The sequence below is a fragment of the Carassius gibelio genome, chromosome A1 (genome assembly GCF_023724105.1).
Source record: "Carassius gibelio isolate Cgi1373 ecotype wild population from Czech Republic chromosome A1, carGib1.2-hapl.c, whole genome shotgun sequence".
Classification (NCBI taxonomy): Eukaryota; Metazoa; Chordata; class Actinopteri; order Cypriniformes; family Cyprinidae; genus Carassius; species Carassius gibelio.
This window is the reverse complement of record NC_068371.1, coordinates 36804819-36824622: the sequence shown is the minus strand read 5'-3', so window position 1 is coordinate 36824622 and position 19804 is coordinate 36804819. Positions and strand designations below refer to the sequence as shown.

Here is a 19804-nt window from a genome sequence, read left to right as displayed (position 1 = left end):
CGCAGTCTCCACATGGGTCGCGCCACTCACTTTAATGGATAAAGCCCAGATGGCACGCGTATATATGTCTGCAAGATGTCTTTTAAAGACCGCTTCATCTGGAAGGCATCTGCTGTACAATCATCTGATAAACATCTTTAAGATGTCTGTTTTGCGTTCATTCTGGGTGCGGTTACTCAACGCTGTCAAAAACGATTTCAAAAGTATCATAAAAGTAGCCCACGCTTCACACCCCCATTATAAGTCTTCTCATAAGATTAATTAAAGAACTGTCCAAAACTAAAAGGTTCACTCACATAAAATCTTCCGTTCAAGGCATGCGAACTTTGTTTTCATTCTGGAAGCGGCGAGGCGCTCAACGCCATATAAGGTGAAGAAGGAGGAGTTTAAACTGCGCATAAATCTCATTGGCCCTAGTTGCATGTGGAATTTGAATATGCAGAAACTATAATTACAACACTATGTTAAACTCCATATAATTGGAAGAATGCAGATATTTTTCAGTCTGGAAAATGTTTCGGTTAAATAATAATTACCCTGATGTGTGAGGAAGCACGCACACGACTTGACTGCAGGATTGCAATCCTTTTCTCTTTCTCTCTCTCTCTCTCTCTCCAGGTTTAGCTCCATCTCAGAGTGAATCGGGCATCAGATGCCATCACCTGTCGCGAAGCCACACACTGGCGCGAGAGCGCGCACGCAAGAGGTTCATCAGATAACGCTGCTGACAGATTTAACCTGCACAATGTTTCCAGGAGTTTTTTACATTTATCTCCTCCTCTCATCTCCTCCGTGGGGTGTTTCACACTTTCCAGCGTTTTACTGATACATAGGCTACTCAGGTAAGCACAGTTTATTGTTTCGGATTGATTTAATTTTAGTTAACAAGTTAAGAAATATTGTAATAATAACTGCAAGGACATTCGTAACTTACAACAGGAATGTTTTCGTTAATACACTCCGACTGAATGGTTGCGCAAAATAAGACACTCTTAAACGTTGTTTAGAATTGCCCAATAATGCAATTTTAATACCCTGTTGTTTTGTGTTATCGCACTATACGTTTTCATTTCACCACAGACGAATAACGTAAAATACGCATTTTAGTTTTAACGCAGTGTTTCTAAATAAAAATGGTAAATTACATCTATGATGTAAAAATCCGGGCACATGGCGTTTGTTCTCGCTATCTTTGATTACTTCAGACTGATTTCATCAAGGTGAGAGCAGATAGTTTGTAAGCGAATGTTTCGTAGTAAGACAGATCCAGTCGAGAGCTTCCACGCAGCAGTGCGTTTATTCTGCGGGTGAATGATGTGAGCTGCATACACCAGCAGTGAAGTCCTAAAAAAAAAAACACATGTAAAATATAAAATCATATTTAATCCACTGTTTTTGTAACTGGGCTATCTGTCAAACTTTTCTGATCCTCTTAAAGTCAGTTTACGCACACACACAAACAATTATGAAACGCAAGCTGCACCAACAAACATGTGACAGCCTATATATCACGCTTAAATATCAATCCGTTCTTATGGCCAACAATTATTGTAAGTAATAAACTGTATAAATGTATACATTTAAAACACGTGACAACTTGCCCCAACCTTGTCTTGTGAACAGTTTAAACTTTTGGTTAACATCTACCTTCATTATTCAGCTGACTGTTGTCTAAATGCACGACTGTGTGGTTTTATTGTGTTGAAAATTATTTTATGGCTTGGGAGTGAGAATTTACAGAAATGTTTTTAATGCATGAACGTCCTCTATGCAACACTGAGGAGAGACATTAAAAAGGAGACAGAGAGCAATAGAGAGATATCCAATGCATGTATGCGTTTTGTCACTTCAGTCTCTTTGTGTGGGTTTGTTATTTTGGCTCTGATCTCTATAGCCGAGGTGTGATCATCTGCACTGATTCAGTCTCTCTGATCTCTCACTGTAATACAAGCCGACTCAAGCACATGAAATGAACACAAGCCATATTCTCTCCTGCTCACAAACACACTCATAACTATGAACCTTTCCACTGAGCTGTTGTGGATTCATTGCTGCTTTAAACTCTCTCTCGGTCACTTATCCTTTTCCCACTCATTTCTGACCCTTTTTATCTTTCTGTCCATTCCAGATCCAGAATGGAGTCATTTAATAAATCCAGGTGGGTGGGGTCAGTCCAAGGGGATTATAACTCTTCGACCTTTGGACTGGGATTTTCAGGAACTCCGGTTGGGAATTACACTGGCAATGTGTCCGACCAAAGCATGCCTTTTCAAGGGAGCAGCACGATGGTTACTGCAATCATATCATTCACCGTGTTCATCGTGGGACTCACTGGCAACACTCTGGCTATCTACGTAGTTTTGCGTTATGCTAAGATGAAAACTGTTACAAACATCTACATTTTAAACTTGGCCGTGGCTGATGAGTTGTATATTTTGGGCCTCCCTTTCCTTACGACTCAAAACGTACTGTCCTACTGGCCGTTTGGCTCATTCCTGTGTCGCGTCGTTATGACAGCTGACTCATTAAATCAATTCACAAGCATCTTCTGTTTGACAGTGATGAGCATTGATCGCTATTTAGCAGTAGTGCATCCTATCCGCTCCACTAGGTGGCGCCGACCACGAGTAGCTAAAGCAGTTAGCGCAGCGGTGTGGGCGTTTTCCTTCATCGTTGTTCTCCCCGTGGTGATATTCTCTGACGTTCAGGACATGTTTAACTCATGCAACATGAGTTGGCCGGAGCCACGAGATGTTTGGTCGATGGCATTCATACTTTACACTGCTACGCTCGGATTCTTCGGCCCCCTGCTGGTCATCTGCATGTGTTACCTGCTCATCGTAGTCAAGGTGAAGTCGTCCGGTGCGCGGGCGGGATTTACGAAGCGCAGACGCTCTGAGCGGAAGGTGACCCGCATGGTGGTGGTGATCGTGGTGGTGTTCGTCCTCTGCTGGCTGCCGTTCTACATCATCAACATCGTTAACCTAGTCTTCATACTCCCGGAGAACAGCGTGATGGCAGGGGTGTATTTTTTCGCCGTCATCCTGTCGTATGCCAACAGCTGTGCCAATCCGCTACTCTATGGGTTCTTGTCCGACAACTTCAAGCAGAGTTTCAGGAAGGTGCTGTGCGTGCGCAAGACAAACGGCGTGGAGGATGGCGATCCCAGTGTGCCTCGGACGGAGAAAACGACGACCCACGATACGTTCATGACGCCTCGGAACAATGACGTTAATGGACACGTACAGGGCAGCCAGGTACAGTCACTCTGAAAGCACATTTCACATATTTCTGCTGAATGTTTATTTTGGGGCTGTCAGTAGATAAAAATAATTCTGATCAATCGCACCCATTTTTGTGCAATTAATCGCACACTTAACGTGAAATTAAACACACCATTTATTCATTGTCAGCTTGCTCAAACTGACAAGCTTACATTAAAGAAGCAAATTTGTGTGCTTCAGTAATTTATTAGCGTTAAATCATTTTAACGCATTAAGAATTTTGAATTTATCACATTCATTAACACGTTACTGTTGTCAGGCCTTGTTTATATAGCTAAAATGTAAACAATCTTAGTCTAAGGGGGCGTTTACACAACACTATTTCCAACTAAAGACAAACTTTTGGTCATTCATTTACACAACGACAGCGTTTTGGGTTCATGAAAATGTTAACTTTTGAATTTGGGTTTCAAAGTGCAAGTTTTTAGTGAAAACGATAGTATTATCATCTCTTTGTAAACTACAAAATGCAAATTTGTGAAAATGGTGACGTCATGTGCATGCATATTACATGTTCGGATGTTCGGTACTTGACAACCAAAACAACATTTGTATTCACCACACTTTAGAAGATTGCACGCATAGATGTGTAGTGTTTATTTACAAATTGATATACCCAACTACTGGCATGGTAAGCATTATACAGCGATTATATTTGTTTTGTGGATCTGTGTGAATGGGAACCATTTTGACACCATTGTAATCTATACGCAAAAATAGTACAAATGTTTCCATATATAGTATATTGTTGTGTAAACTTGCCTTTAGACATTCTGTTATTTGCATTGTCTGAAATCTTGAATGTTTTAGCTCATAAAAGTTCAGTTTACAATAAAGTTACATTTGCTACATTAACCAACAATGAAAAATAATTCCAAAGCATTTATTAATATTAGTTCATTTTAAATATTAACACTTACCAAATTCATTATTAAAATCAAAAGTTGTATCAATTAATACTATGTAACTGGCATGAGCTAACATGAACTAAAAATGTATAATAGAATCTAATGTTAAAGATTTATAAATGCTTCAACAAATGTATTTGTCATTGTTAATGAATGCATTAACTAATGCTAACTAATGAGACCTTATTGTAAAGTGTTACTAAAAGTTATCTAAAGTTGTCCAAGGCATAGTTCACCCATAAAAAAAAAATTAAATCTGGTATAACAATCAATGCATATGAACAAAAAGGACAACCAAAAATTCATAAGACTTAAATAATTTAAATCATATTATCTTGATAGAATTCAAAAGTCTATTTTAACATTTTGAATATTATGATTTAATGTTTTGTGTTCCAGGGAAGGGTTTGGTGCATGGTGAGGGTGAGTAAATGTTGACAGAAGTGTTACTTTTTGGTAAATTATTCCTTTAAACTGTTTTCTAGAAGAAAAACAAACGGTACAGTTTGGGCCAATTGGTTTTTAGCCCATCTCTGGTATTTTTATGGCTTCTCTGTAGATTACAAACATGCTGAGAATTTTACATTCTCATACAGCTGCCAACATGTTGCTCCTTCCTCCCTCCCCAAAGAGACAATCTCAGTGAAATTGATTTAGTGAGCAGCAAATGGGGTGAGAGAGAGAGAGAGATTGTGTGTGTGTGTGTGTGTGTCTTCTTGTCCATCAGTTCTAGCCCCTTTAGTGCCCTTAGGGACAACACTCATATGTTCCTAATAAACATTCCCAATGTCCAAGTATATTAGCATCTGTGTGTGTTTGTGAGTGAAAGAATGAAAGAAAGAAAGGGCTGAGCGATGACCAAAATCTTACATCAATGATTCATTTATTATAAATCACAACAACAAGAGAGCTTTTGTCAATACATACATTCATATGTATTAGTGTAAAGTTTTGATGTCATTACAACTTTTCTAATTTGAAGGAAAAAGTCAAACAATTGTCAAAATAACCCAATTATTTATTTATCTATTTGCTAAACAAACATGCATAAAATATTACCACCAAGTTATCTGACATTAAACATATTTATAGTTATTGAAAATCATTCAATTATCATTTGAAATCCAACAGATAAAAACTTTAGTTTGTGATTGGATGAACCCCACTTGAATTGGTTGAAACACACACACATTTTCATCACCTATATTTTATCATATTTCTCAGTCCGAGTAGAAGAGATGATGAATAATTGACAATAAATAGTCTACATATACACTATACAAAGTAATTATTTTAATTGGACCTTGATTGAAGTCAACCAATAGATAATTCTTCAGAAAATATAATATATTATGACAAAAAAAGTATATAAAACTATATAAAAAAATATTTATTCACTTGTAATTAGATGAACCACACTTGAAGTTGTTGTTGCGATAATCAATATACACACCCATATTTTTATCATATTTCTCAGCCCTAGTAGAAGACATGATGAAATGTTAATATTTCAATGTCAGCTTGCCCAAGTGGACCATAAATGAGTAAAGTAAATGTGAGTGTATTATTAGCGTGTCCTTCCGGGATTGAGATCAGAGGAACCCATCGTTCCTTCGGTGGGGAAATCAGAGCAGTACAGCTCTAGAGACTGAATCAGGTCTGTACGACTGAAGAATCCCTGGTCTTTGATGGACATCACAGCATCTGATGTGAAAAAGCCAGTCCCTTTAAGTCATTACTGCATCTGCAGAGTGGATATCAGCTCTAATGTCTCTCTGTGGCAGGCTGCTTTGACTGATACTCCATCTGATTGCTGGAGACGCTACAGAAACACATTCACTCTCTGTCTTTTAGCCCTTTTTCACCAACATTGAGTGCTGCTGGAGCTGGAGGCCAATTTGGCTTCATTCTGCATGCTTACAAAGCAAAATAAATAAATAAATAAAATTAGCTTGGCAATGGCTCTTTAAACCTGCTGGTCTTGATCCACAAACCCAACATCACTAATTAAAAATTTATCAGAACAACAAATCACCTTAGCATAAAAACAAAAAGTAGATTGTTCCCATTAGATCACACCATCTTCATGAAATAAAATTGTTTCATTTAAATTCATCTCTAAACTGAAATATATCTAATAAATATGAATATATTACATAAAGGTTTTGTTAATTATATATATTTTCTATATATGTAATTATATATATACACACTCACCTAAAGGATTATTAGGAACACCTGTTCAATTTCTCATTATTGCAATTATCTAATCAGCCAATCACATGGCAGTAGCTTCAATGCATTTAGGGATGTGGTCCTGGTCAAGACAATCTCCTGAACTCCAAACTGAATGTCAGAATGGGAAAGAAAGGTGATTTAAGCAATTTTGAGCGTGGCATGGTTGTTGGTGCCAGACGGGCCGAGTGGTCTGAGTATTTCACAATCTGCTCAGTTACTGGGATTTTCACGCACAATCATTTCTAGGGTTTACAAAGAATGGTGTGAAACGGGAAAAACATCCAGTATGCGGCAGTCCTGTGGGTGAAAATGCCTTGTTGATGCTAGAGGTCAGAGGAGAATGGGCTGACTGATTCAAGCTGATAGAAGAGCAACCTTGACTGAAATAACCACTCGTTACAACCGAGGTATGCAGCAAAGCATTTGTGAAGCCACAACACTCACAACCTTGAGGTGGATGGGCTACAACAGCAGAAGACCACACCGGGTACCACTCATCTCCACTACAAATTGGGAAAATAGGCTACAATTTGCACAAGCTCACCAAAATTGGATAGTTGAAGACTGGAAAAATGTTACCTGGTCTGATGGGTCTAGATTTCTGTTGAGATGTTCAGATGGTAGAGTCAGAATTTGACGTAAACAGAATGAGAACATGGATCCATCATGCCTTGTTACCACTGTGCAGGCTGCTGATGGTGGTGTAATGGTGTGGGGGATGTTTTCTTGGCACACTTTAGGCCCCTTAGTGCCAACTGAGCATTGGTTAAATGCCACGGCCTACCTGAGCATTGTTTCTGACCATGTCCATCCCTTTATCACCACCATGTGCCCATCCTCTGATGGCTACTTCCAGCAGGATAATGCACCACGTCACAAAGCTCGAATCATTTCAAATTGGTTTCTTGAACATGACAATGAGTTCACTGAACTAAAATGGCCCTCACAGTCACCAGATCTCAACCCAATAGAGCATCTTTGGGATGTGGAGGAACGGGAGCTTCGTGCCCTGGATGTGCATCCCACAAATCTCCATCAACTGATTGAAGGGGGTCAAACACATTATTAGTATGGTGTTCCTAATAATCCTTTAGGTGAGTGTATATATACACTCATTGGCCACTTTATTAGAGAAACCTTGCTAGTTCCGGGTTTGACCCCCTTTTGCCTTCAGAACTGGCTTAATTCTTCGTGGCATAGATTCAACAAGGCGTTGAACACATTCCTTTGAGATCTTGGTCCTTATTGTCATGATAGCATCACTTCGTTGCTCCAGATTTGTCGACTGCACATCCATGATGAGAATCTCCTGTTCCACCATATCCCAAAGATGCTCTCTTGGATTGAGATCTGGTGACTGTGGAGACCATCTGAGTAAAGTGAACTCATTGTCATGTTCAAGGAACCAGTCTGAGATCATTTGAGCTTGGTGACATGGTGTGTTATCCTGCTGGACGTAGCCATCAGAGGATCATACAGGGTACACTGTAGTCATAAAGGGATGGACATGGTCAGCAACAATACACATGTAGGCTGTGGCATTAAACAATGCTCAAATGGTACTAAGGGGCCCAAAGTGTGCCAAGAAAATATCCCCCACACCATTACACCAGCCTGCACAGTAGTAACAAGGCATGATGGATCCATGCTTTCATGTTCTTTACACCAAATTCTGACTCTACCATCTGAATGTCGCAGTAGAAATCAAGACTCATCAGACCAGGCAACGTTTTTCCAATGTTTTATTGTCCAATTTTGGTGAGCCTGTGTGAATTGTATCCTCTGTTTCCTGTTCGTAGCAGACAGGAACAGCACCCGGTGTGGTCTTCTGCTGCTGTAGTCCATCTGTTTCAGGGTTCAAAGTGTTGTGTGTTCAGAGATGGTATTCTGCATACCTTGGTTGGAACTATTGAGTGATTCATTGAGTTACTGTTGCCTTTCTACCATCTCGAACCATTCTGCCCATTCTCCTCTGACATCAAGGCATTTTCGTCCACACAACTGCCCCTCACTGGATACACTCTAAAAACTGCTGGGTTGAAAACAACCCAATTTGGGTTATTTTGACAACCCAGCGCTGGGTCAAAAAGGGACGAACCCAGCGCTGGGTTGTTTTAACCCAACCAGTTGGGTAATCATATTTAACCCAGCCTGCTGGGTTGCCATTTTTTATGGTTTAAAATGACTATATTGCAGGGTTTCAAAAACCAGAGCGGGTGTTTTTTATCACTGTATTTCAGAAGGAAAACTACTGTATTTAGAAAATGTTCGATATCATTTCGCATGTGCTTGATAAGGCAGCGTTTGTGAGCTCAGCACCGCTCTGCAGCCGTTACCGGAGAAACCTACCTCTCCCGCTCTTAGCGCCTCCTGCTGGCAGAAAATAAACTCGCAGAGTGCAGCCATGTGGGGAAACAATGCATTTCTACGTTAAAATTAACCCAAATTGAGCTAGGCATTAAACCTACAAATGTTGTTCATTTTAAATATCACTTTTACACACAAATAATAATTATCAAAAGGAAAATATTTATTAAAAACAAGAGAAAAGTCAAAAAGTAACATGTTAAAAGAAATGCAGAAAAGGATGGCATTAACAGCTACAGAGTTCATAAACAAAGCATTGAACATTTGATGAACATAACTTAAGATCAAATTGGACTTTGTTCAATTGTATATATTGTATAAAAATATACGAAAACACATACAATAAATTTACAATTAGTTAGGTTTTTTTCTAACTATTCTGGCATGACAGTACACAAATAAATCACAACATTAACTTTGATATTATAACATTTAACAGACGCGTGTGTGTGTGTGTGTGTGTGTGTGTGTGTGTGTGTGAAAGAATGTGAGCAGGTGTATGAATGACAGAGTGTAAACTCTTCTACTAAACAACACAGAAAAAGCATTTAACTTTTTTTTTTTTAACAAATTATACACTTACAGTTTGTTTCATAGTCCATGAATACAGATCATGCATCACGGTCAATTTTCATGATCTCTTTAGCATAACTGATGTAGTCATGAAGAAGCCCCATCTTCTACATCATCCAGGGCAGCGTCCTCCTTTAAAACCACCGCTGCATCAGTTTAGGGGAAAGAAGATTCTCCTCTCTGATCAGCATTCATCCCAAACACCGCCTGTTCTTCATCAGTGGCCTAAGAGAAACACATTTGAAAAAATTAAACATTTAATTAAACTATGGATTTTCAGGTAGATGTGTATTCACATCCGTAAGGATAGGTAAATAATCGGTTTTAAAGTTTCAACACTTTGTGTGGTTGTTTAATGTCTGTCTATCACAGCTCTCATGAAGTCTATAATGGCAGCACTAGTGTGAGGACAGGTGATACTGTTTGAATAAATATCGCTTTCAGAAAGCTTCTTTACTGAAACATTAAAACAGACATGACATTCACATACCTCACAAATGTTCATGTACGTGGAGGGCTGCTCTTCAAACCGTTAGTTCACCAAATAATTAAAATGTTCATAATTTACTCTCCCCATGTTTTTCCAGACTCATACAAACTCTGCTCATTTTTTGGAAAGCATACGAATATATTTAATATTCTCTTTTTGTGTCCTCCATTGCTGGTCTGGGAGACCAGTATTTTATTTTGAACATACATGTTTGCTATCATATAATTTAAGATGTATTCATATATAAATATCAGAATTTACTTCTACAATAACTCTATATTTATGAAGCTTGAAAATACTGATTATCTAAACTATAAATGGATTAACAAATATTATGAGAAAACTAAAAATATATTAAGTTATGTTGTAAAGACAGACAAAAGTCTTATAGGTTTGGAATGACTTGAGGGCAAGTAAATTATTTTTTGTGTGAACTTTACCTCTAAGAGCGAAGACCAAGAATAATGACTCTCCAAATCAGACAACTCCAAACTTGGTTTGATTTCTGCAATAAAAAACACAGACATCAATGGTCTTAATGAAATGAGCACGTAATCACACTGTTGTTGCATCAAAATGTGAAGTAAACCGGCAGGAGACAACAGAAAAATTTATTTTCTAAAAATAACTTACATAAAATCTCAAAGGAATGATGCTCTCCCATGTCTCTTGCTTTTAACATCTACAAAAACAAAAAACAAACATTATTTTACTCTTAGTAAAACACAACAACAACTGATAACATGAAATTATGAAGTTTACTTGCCTTAAACTATCTTTCCCTCTCTTCAGAAGAAGCTGAGAAAACCACCTCCTCACACAAGCAGACTTGTGTGTCCTTAACTCCAGTTAGTTTGAGTTCTGCAAAGAGGGACATCAATGGTTTCAATAAAATATTAACATATACATACATATATATACACACATACAGACATTATATATATATATATATATATAAAATCACACTGTTTTTGCATCAAAATGTGAAGTTAACAGGCAGGACACAACATAAACATTAATTTTCTAAAAAAAAAAGTAATAATAACTTAACTTACATCAGTCTCAAAAGAATGAAGTTATCTTGTCTCTGGATTGCAACATCTAAAAAAACACACACATTATTTTAGTCTTAGTAAAAATAAAGATAACTTGATGTTATTCTGAAGTTTACTCTCCTTAAACTGTCTGTCCCTCTCTTCAGAAGAACACCTCCTCCTCATCCTCACACAGGTCTGTGACTCCTCACACAAACAGCTTCTGTGTCTTTAACTCTCAGCGCGAGGACAAGGAAGACAGGAGCTCGAGAAGAAATATTACATGTAAAACATACTTTTAACAGTAACCACTTCAACAGCCTCAAAATAATTATGCTAGTCTTTACTACACAATGCCATTTCCTTTAGGAGACAAACACACATTCAGTTTAACCGCGAAAAAAAAGACAAATTCACATGAGCGTAACCGTGACCATAACCATCTGTTAACGCCTCAAAAAGTACAGATAATGTAAAATCTTATGTAAATATGACAAAATACATTCACAGACGTTATATTAAAAGTACATCCTTCGTTCAGTACCGTTACATGAGGCAGTTAAGACCTCCATGTCTGAGGCGAAAACCGCGTCCGTTTTTTTTTTTTAATATATATATATATATATATATATATATATATATATATATATATATATATATATATATATATATAACGTTAAGCTCCTTTGTTTCCGCCTTTCATAAAACCTTCCGCCTTTCATACAACCGGGTAAACAATAAAAGATAACTTTACATTTTGAATATTTACTTACCATAGTCTTTCACTCGCTTCTCGCTTCTATCACGCTGAGAAAATGGCGGCTGCTCGCACTGGAGACGTACGATCTTGACGTGACGTGCGTGCTCTCCTTCACGTCCGCGTCCTCAACCCAGACCCGCTGGGTTAAACTTTTTTTTTTTAAACCTTATTTTCAACCCAAACTTGGGTTAAAACATCCCAAAGTCCTATCCAACGGCCTCAACCCAGCAGTTGGGTTGAAAAAACAACCCAGCGTTTTTTAGAGTGTATTTTCTATTTTTCGGAACATTCTCTGTAAACCCAAAAAAATGTTTGTGCTTGACAAACCCAGTAGATCAGCAGTTTTTGAAATACTCAGACCAGCTCCTCTGTCACCAATAACCATTCCACGTTCAAAGTCACTTAAAATCTGATGCTCGGCTTGAACTTCATTGAGTTACTGCCATGTGATTGACTGATTAGCAATTTGTGTTACCAAGCAATTGAACAGGTGTACCTAAAAAAGTGGCCTCATTATATATATGAGTGTATAAATAAACCAAAAAATCATATGAATATCATGTAACTTAGAATTAAATATATGAAATAAAAATATTATACAATTTAGAATTAAATAAATTAATGAATACATTTATTTAAATACATCTTCTGATGTAAATGTTGCATTTAATATTTGTCTCTCGCGTCTGTGGAAATGCAGGCCAGTCCTAGTTGAGGTTCACAGATCCTGCATCCGAGCCCCATCTCCAGTATCATTCCGGTAGATTGGTTGGTTATCTGTCTCTCTTTCTCTCTCTCTCAGTTTTAAAGAGTATCAGCAGGGAATCTCGGAGGCTGAATTAGAACCACATTGTGCACCAGAAAGAACATGTTAGTCTACAGAATGAAAAACAGGAAGAAAGAAAAAAGATGTGAAAATGGCTTAAAACGTTGGGAAAAGGGAACGGCAGAATGTTGTGCTTGTTAGGTTTCTATTTTTGCATGTGCAATTTAAAGGGATAGTTCACCTAAAAATGTAACGCTGTCATTATTTACTCTCTACGATGCTGTTGTTTTCTCAGTGGAACACAAATAGAGAAATGCTGAAAAAACTGGGTCCAAAATAACTAATATCAGAATTGTTATTGCATCAATAATTGCTGGTTTTCTAAACTGCAAAACATCATCATCGACACACACACAGTGCAGAGGTGCCACTGTCTGTCCTGTTCTGTGTTTCTGCAGGATCTGCAGTTACAGTCTTGCATGAGCGCATCTGAGAAGCCTCAGCCTGCAAGACCCCAGATCATTGGCCAGTCCACACTCTAAACGCTGTTTCTCTCTCTGTCTGTCGTTTCCATCTTTATTTCGTCTCCTTTCCTGTGCTCTATTTGTCTTATCGTCTCTCCATTCATCCCTTCAATTTGTCTGTATGTCCACCTGTCTCTCCTTCTGGCTTTTTTGTGGAAGGTGTGGCCTGAGCCTCAAGCCACACCCCTGAGTGTGCCAGTGACTCCGCCTTCCCACACAGCAGAGCTCAGCCTCCACCCGGTGCCCCTCGTTGCCACGCCCAGCTCCAGCCGTGACCTGTGACCCCAGCGGGCCGTGAGAGCCCATCCGAACAATGCCAGGATTCTTTGTTTTGGGTGGAGGGCGCCGTGTTTCATGCTGGAAAATGGAAAACCTGGAAATATCAGTAATTTTAAAATGGCTTGGGAAATTCTATGTTCAATTTAAAAGCTTTAAAATATTTAATCAGCTAAGAATTACTCTTTGTAAATTTGTGTAAAACACTATTTAAAATCTTTAGTCTGAGGCCAGTCTGTTTAATATTTTTAAGAATTTCAACACAAAATATAATATCAGCAAAGCAATTTTTAGTGCAGACTTCTTCCAGCATGACCTAATAAGAAGTCTGAAATATTTCCTGTTTTATGTCACTTTACATTTATCTGTTTTACATTTTTCAAAATCCAAACATCTTCAGTAAATTTTCTGGTTTAAATGACTTTTGTCTCAGACTTTTGGGCCCAACTTTTAAATAGAGTTTTTAAAAAAGGATGAGAAAACAAGAGGGATTTAAAAAAGAGACAGGGCTTCAGATGCAAGTGAAGGGGATTTAGAGATGATGAATGTTGGTATATTGCTTTTCACACACATATACACACACACACACACACACAACAGAAACATTTGATCAATTTCCCTGCATTAAACACAAAATAACCTTTTCTCTTTCTCCTCTACGATCAAATGATTAATGTGAAGTGAACAGAAAAGAAACACACACTCAAAGAAAATGTATTATTTGTAGCTACCTGCTACAGCTGATTGTGAAAAACTGGTGACGTGTGAGCCCCATTCGTGTGTACTTTAACACACATCTGATCGATCATGCACACGCTTATAAGGGTCATAAGATCTGTTACATAATAATAATAATAATAATAAAGCAATTAAAGGTTTAAAAGTGATTTAAGGGAATTTTAAAATAAGTTCTAAGTTTGTAGTCATATGTGAAGTAGTAATCACTAATTCGTATGTCTAATAGTCGAAAACGCAAACGTCTCGTCACGTTCATTACGATTTAATCATGATCACTTATTTTCAATTAAAAATGGTGAAATTTCATCAGAAGTTGAGTAGTTTGCATCACTAGATGAACAGTTTTCTAATACAATACTTGTTACATGTTTCCATGAACTTGTTGCATTGTGACAGTGACAGTAAGTCCCGCCTACTTTGATTTGATTGGATCTTGATCATCATTGACGAGCGCTGATGAAACACTGAGGCGTCCAGCCTAAAAGTTGAACTTTTAAAACTTTATCATCCCAACCACAAACAGCTTTACTCAGTCTTGTACACAGTGTCTTATACTGTCTATCAGCTATGACTATTTTAGTCTTTTAAAGGACAAAATGGGTGGAAAAACAACATAAAATGCAGGTCAAGAAGCGAGGCCCTCTAGAGGCGCGAGGCCCTGTGCGGTCGCACACTTGGCACAGCCTTTGGGATGGTACTGTGTCTCAATGTCCTTCAAAAACAAAGACTAACATGCTGTGTTCCTTTCAACTTCAGCAGTCTAAACTTGGAAAAGCACAACACAACTCCAAGACGTTTGATGTAATACTTGGAAACACATTCTAATACTGGCAGCCATCTTTAACATTCCCTTTTAAACAGATCAAAATGAATCCAATCACATTACGTGTTAAAACCACGTAATGCAAATTTCGCAAATCAGCCGGTTTCTTATTGCTAACTAAAAATAAAACCATTAAAAAATGTATTTACTTGAGATAACAATGTTATTGCCATATGAATTTTCATATGAAACTATCAGAGATACTAATGGTTTTCAGAGAGAGATGTGTGTAAAACACAGTGAATGCTTCTCTCTGTTCATCTTTTGGTTGCAGTATGTAGGTTGAACACCTGCAAGGCAAACATGTTTTTTTTTATATCTTCTTCTGGGGGTCAGCAACATAACACCATTATGGTTGGACTTATCATGTGAATACAGGGAACGCAGCCGTTGACCCTTGACCGACTGGGAGCGCCTCATCTCTGGGCAGAAACTTCCCTTTCCCCATCTGGGGACTTGCACAGACAGGTAGAATGAGATGTGAAAGATAGCTTCTGGACATCAGGATCCTGGCTAGCGTTCACATGTCCTAGGGCCTGGGAATCTGTGGAAACTGGGGCTTTAAAGTACTTCAGGGTGTGGTGCTCAAGGGTTGTGGAGTATAAGGGTCAAGATTGCATTTCCTGATCTGTATTGACGTGTTTAAACGGTCCTCTGCTCTCTGCCAAATGTAGCAAAGTGCCTTTTCTTGTCCCAGATCAAACTATCAGACATTTGAAAATGTGAGGCGTGTGTAAAGGCCTTAGAGACACAACCCGTTGTTTGCTTTCTTTGTTGTTTAACTTCCCTCGTCGTTTATTGATGGGGGCTATTTCCATTCATTTGCTTCATTGGTAAATGTTTATAAGTATTCATATGGTTTATATTTAAGAACACTTTTTAATGTCACTATGTAATGTTATTGTAAAGTTACTGCCAGTATAATGGAAACCACACCAACAAATGTTAGCATTGCCTTTCTGAAGTGATTTCTATTGATGTTTGATGTACAGATGAACCCATCCAGTGCTGCCACCCTTCCTTACCATTGGTGGAAGCTTCTAGAAATGGCTTCAATGCCTTAGCAACAAAGCTCTTCCTTGTGCAACAGTGTTTATGTATTCTGCGTGTCAGCATGTGTATTTAGCTGTCCATAAACGCTATATGAAGAATGTGCATTGCTTTGTTAATGCTAGATGTGCCTCTGATGACACTCATAATTCAGCAGGCATATTTAAGGCCTGTTCATGTCAGCCAGCAAGCTTCAAGATCAATACTTCATCTTTTTTTCTTAAACCCAAAGACTTGTTTGATTTTAGACTTGTTGGAAGTGTTTTAGGCACGTGTCGGCGGTGCCTTCAAACTGTGAATGACGCATTAACAAATCACTCTGTGCTGAAGAGATGCTGCGCAAATGTCATGTTCAGCAATGCTGTTGGTATTAGTATTACTTTTAAATGATTACTCACTTGCTGTTATTCATTTGTTTTTGGGATCCTTATCAGGAACCTGTGACATTTGTGTAAGAAAAGTTTCAATTGCAGAAAACTTCTGAAAAAGTCCCTTCAGATCATATATTGCACTCTTAAACATTAACACTTACTATCAGAAAAAAACTGATGCCATTATTACTTATGAAATTAATCACCAGACCTCATTAAATGAGAATCAAATATTTAAGTTGTACTATGTTTTTGTCTAAATAAAACAATGTATTCATTAGCCATCTGCTCTTGGTTTTTCTTTCATTCTCCATGTCAGGTTTTTTTTCTGAGTTATATATTTAGCTGTTGCATTCAGGTCACATAGTACCAAGATTTTGTCAGGCAATGTTTCTGCTACTCGTGTAACACATCTTTACTTACCAATAACCAGACCAGACTTGAATAGCAGTAGATTGAAGGAGAGACTTAGCCTGTTAGCATTTTCCATTCATCTCGATGACAGAAGCCTGGCTTGCGTCGGACCACCTGGATGCACACTCATTTCAAATTAGCCATATTGCCCAAGATGACATAACCTTTTGTGCTTCTAAGCCACTTTCACACTGCGATTTCGGCAAATACACGGTTAAAGTGTTCCGGCAATTGTTCCTGGGTCGCTAGATTTTGCACTTTCACACTGCTAGTGATGACCCGGGATATGTGCGCGCTTTCACACACAACCCGTGAAGATCGCGTAACGACACGTGACATCAGCGCGTGACGTGTAATGTACGAGCCGAAAACGTTAGGCACGTACACTTTCACTGAAGCTGGCGAACGATCTCGGCGTCAGCGCGGATCGTGACTAATCAATCTTTATATACAGTTCTAGACCTTCATGAGTGATAGTACATACACATCTGCTTCAAGGGAAAACTAAATGTCAATCATGATCAGTCTTTGAAGCTTGGTTGGTTATTAATGGGTTTGCATATTAGGAGAATAGAGAGGAGTAGAAACTTTAGCTTAAACTTTAATTAGTTATCGTGTGTGTTATCTTTGCGCCAAATTTTAATATGCAGAAGCTAAAATGAGAGATGGTCATTTTTGCCACCGTGGATGAGATATATATGAATGTATGTTGTAATGCAAATAATAGCAGGTAGTTCTTATGTTTGTGTGCAAAATCCATAAATCTCTTGCATTTTGTTGCATCAAGCCAAATGTAGTGCTATTGCCAGGGGTCAAAATAAAAATAAATACAATCTGTCTCCTGGTCTTATTTGTGTTGTTGGTCGAGCCAGTGTTTATGTACTGTCATTCTTACACTTAGACAGTTTCTTTTCTTACTCTACCTCCATTTGCTCCTCTGTTCCTCCTCAGTCAGGTTTTCAACCTGTGATTCAATTACACTCACTCCCTCCTGTCTCTATTTTTTCTGTTCCTAAATCAATTCCCGCTTTTTCCTCATTCCACATTCAGCCGCCCGGGGAGGATAAAAAGACTCTTTTTGTCTTCGTTTTCAAAGCACTTTCACATTGTCATCTCAGGCGTTCGCTGTTGTTCCATATCTCTAGTGCCTTCAAATGACCTCTCTGCAACAGCACACACTTATCTGAAAAATCATTTCGTGTCAAATAGCAGAGACTGCAAATGCTCCAGGATCGTCACAGACTTCAAATCATGAATATAACAGAAGAAAGCAAAGATGCAAAGTAATAAAGCGCCGTTCTTACCATACAGCCTTACCATTTTCCAGCTTGATGGCAAGAAATCTTAGCTTTGGATCTGACAGGCAATAACACAGGAAAGCAAGCCCCGAAAACTAATAAACCAGATACGATTCAGGGCATGGAATTAGAAAAAGACAAATGGTTTAGCATCAAGACAAACAGGATTATTAAGATCCATACCAGTGTATCTCAGTAAAAGCAAACAATATACACATCATAAAAATATATTTTTACATGCAAATCTGAATCAAATGTGTAAAGGTACAAAAATTCGGTTGAATCAAGATAGATAGCTACGACAGATAAAATCATTTCCACAGATATCTGGCAGTAACTTTGAGACATTCTGCAAACACTTAGGTCTTGAGCAATATCTGGACATTCACTGCGGCTCTGAGGAGGAATACTCAGTGGTGTTGGGTGAGGTACTTCAACTTCTGGCACAAAGAGGACAACTGCAACACCCCAGAGAACCCAGAGGTGATGAAACCTGAGGTAATGCATTAATATCATTGTACCAGTGGACGAAATTCATAAATCCCTTTATTGACATGATTTACAACCATGAGAGCTTTGCACAACAAATTTCAGGGAACGCTACAGACATGTAATGTTTGAGATTAGCCAGTGAAAGCTTAATGCTATCTAGCATTCTTCTGAATTAATGAAGGCCGTCCTCACCAATGCTCCTGCACTAATGAGTCCCTGCTCTGATAGATTCTGCATTCAACCAAAGGCAAAGACCGATAATGACTCGTGCACTTCTGTCCCGATTGCTTTTGATGAATATCCTTGTGCATGGGAAACTGGAACTAATGCCAGCTGAATAAATCACCCTTGACACACCTGCATTTTTCTTTTACACCTTTCACTCTGTGGCCTTTCTGAAGGTCAAGGCACATGAATCCAGACTCACTGGAACCAGCTTGGGGGAATTTGAGAATTTATCAATCTGCAAAGCTAGAAACCCAACAAGAGCAACCTTGGAAACCTCATTAAAAAGAGTTTCCTGTCTGTTAGAGCCTGAAGCTGATTTGATTGCTACTCATTCTGCACACTGCTGAAAGACTCCTTCTGCACGGCACCGTTTGATGCTGGAAGATCATTACTGATGATGACTGGGTGGAGATTTCAGTGATCACTGAGGTGAAGATTTGTTGAATGGAAACTCCTTCAAATTTATACTCAATAGCTCCAAATCCTTAATTGTGCAAACACTCTCTAACTTTTAATATTCTGTGCAATTTTATTTTTCATTTGACATGAACACTGTACAATTTGTCCCTCTCAGTAGCACAAAGCTATGTTAATACAAGGAGCCACTGAAATATTATTTTAAACAATCGTGACTCAAACTTTCGCAAGACACTGTTTGTTTAATCTAAGCTAACCCCAACAGACACACATTCACACTTAATACTGGGCCCCAGAAGAGTCTGTGTTTTTATAAAACTAACATTCAGCAGCAAATATGCATCATTGCATCACAAACTAGGAAAACATGGTGACACGGGTGGCTGCATTTTATTTTGGATGTGGTTTTGTCCATGGATGTGTGTAGAGCTGTAAAAAACAAACTGCTGGCCATATCTCCGAACAATAAATCATTATAAGTAATTGCAAAGTGTTATTATGGGGTTTGCATATTATAAACAAATCACTGAGAGCTACAGAACTGAAAAAATGTGCAAGTTTTAGGGTGCTTCTGTTTATCCACAAAATGTGTTTTTCATACCTCAATCTGATAGAAAAATAACAAGGCATCATGTCAAAACTCAGTAATAAACATTGACAAATCTAGGCACTAATTAACAGTTTGTGCCAGAGAAAGTATAACAGTTTACATGCATAAATGCCTATTTTTTTATATATATATACTGTATATAT

General features: G+C 38.2%; 1 protein-coding gene and 1 long non-coding RNA gene across 4 annotated transcripts; one reads left to right on the top strand and one right to left on the bottom strand.

The window, feature by feature from the left end:
- Nucleotides 1-475: 475 nt before the first annotated feature.
- On the top strand, nucleotides 476-16482 carry LOC128019886 (somatostatin receptor type 5-like). Of its 3 annotated transcripts, XM_052606210.1 has the most exons (4): nucleotides 503-842; nucleotides 2129-3257; nucleotides 4592-4615; nucleotides 12879-13239. In XM_052606210.1, the coding sequence occupies exons 2-4, from the start codon at nucleotides 2136-2138 to the stop codon at nucleotides 12960-12962; spliced, it is 1230 nt and encodes a 409-aa protein (XP_052462170.1). In that variant the 5' UTR covers nucleotides 503-842; nucleotides 2129-2135; the 3' UTR covers nucleotides 12963-13239. The 3 variants fall into 3 exon arrangements, with proteins under 3 accessions (XP_052462180.1, XP_052462170.1, XP_052462164.1); XM_052606220.1 differs by lacking the exon at nucleotides 4592-4615 and having other exon boundaries at nucleotides 476-842; nucleotides 12879-16482; XM_052606204.1 differs by lacking the exon at nucleotides 4592-4615 and having other exon boundaries at nucleotides 13104-16482.
- LOC128019911 (uncharacterized) lies at nucleotides 8164-10548 on the bottom strand. Its single transcript, XR_008185258.1, has 3 exons — nucleotides 10494-10548; nucleotides 10301-10365; nucleotides 8164-9595 (listed from the first exon to the last, which is right to left on the bottom strand). It is a non-coding gene; the product is annotated as an uncharacterized LOC128019911 (long non-coding RNA).
- Nucleotides 16483-19804: the final 3322 nt, after the last annotated feature.

Bases quoted from the DNA above. Each gene is read 5' to 3' on its own strand.
- LOC128019886 (XM_052606204.1), top strand. From the start codon at position 2,136: ATGGAGTCATTTAATAAATCCAGGTGGGTGGGGTCAGTCCAAGGGGAT. The intron at 3,258-13,103 runs GTACAGTCACTC...TTTTTGTGGAAG, and splicing joins GACACGTACAGGGCAGCCAG to GTGTGGCCTGAGCCTCAAGC.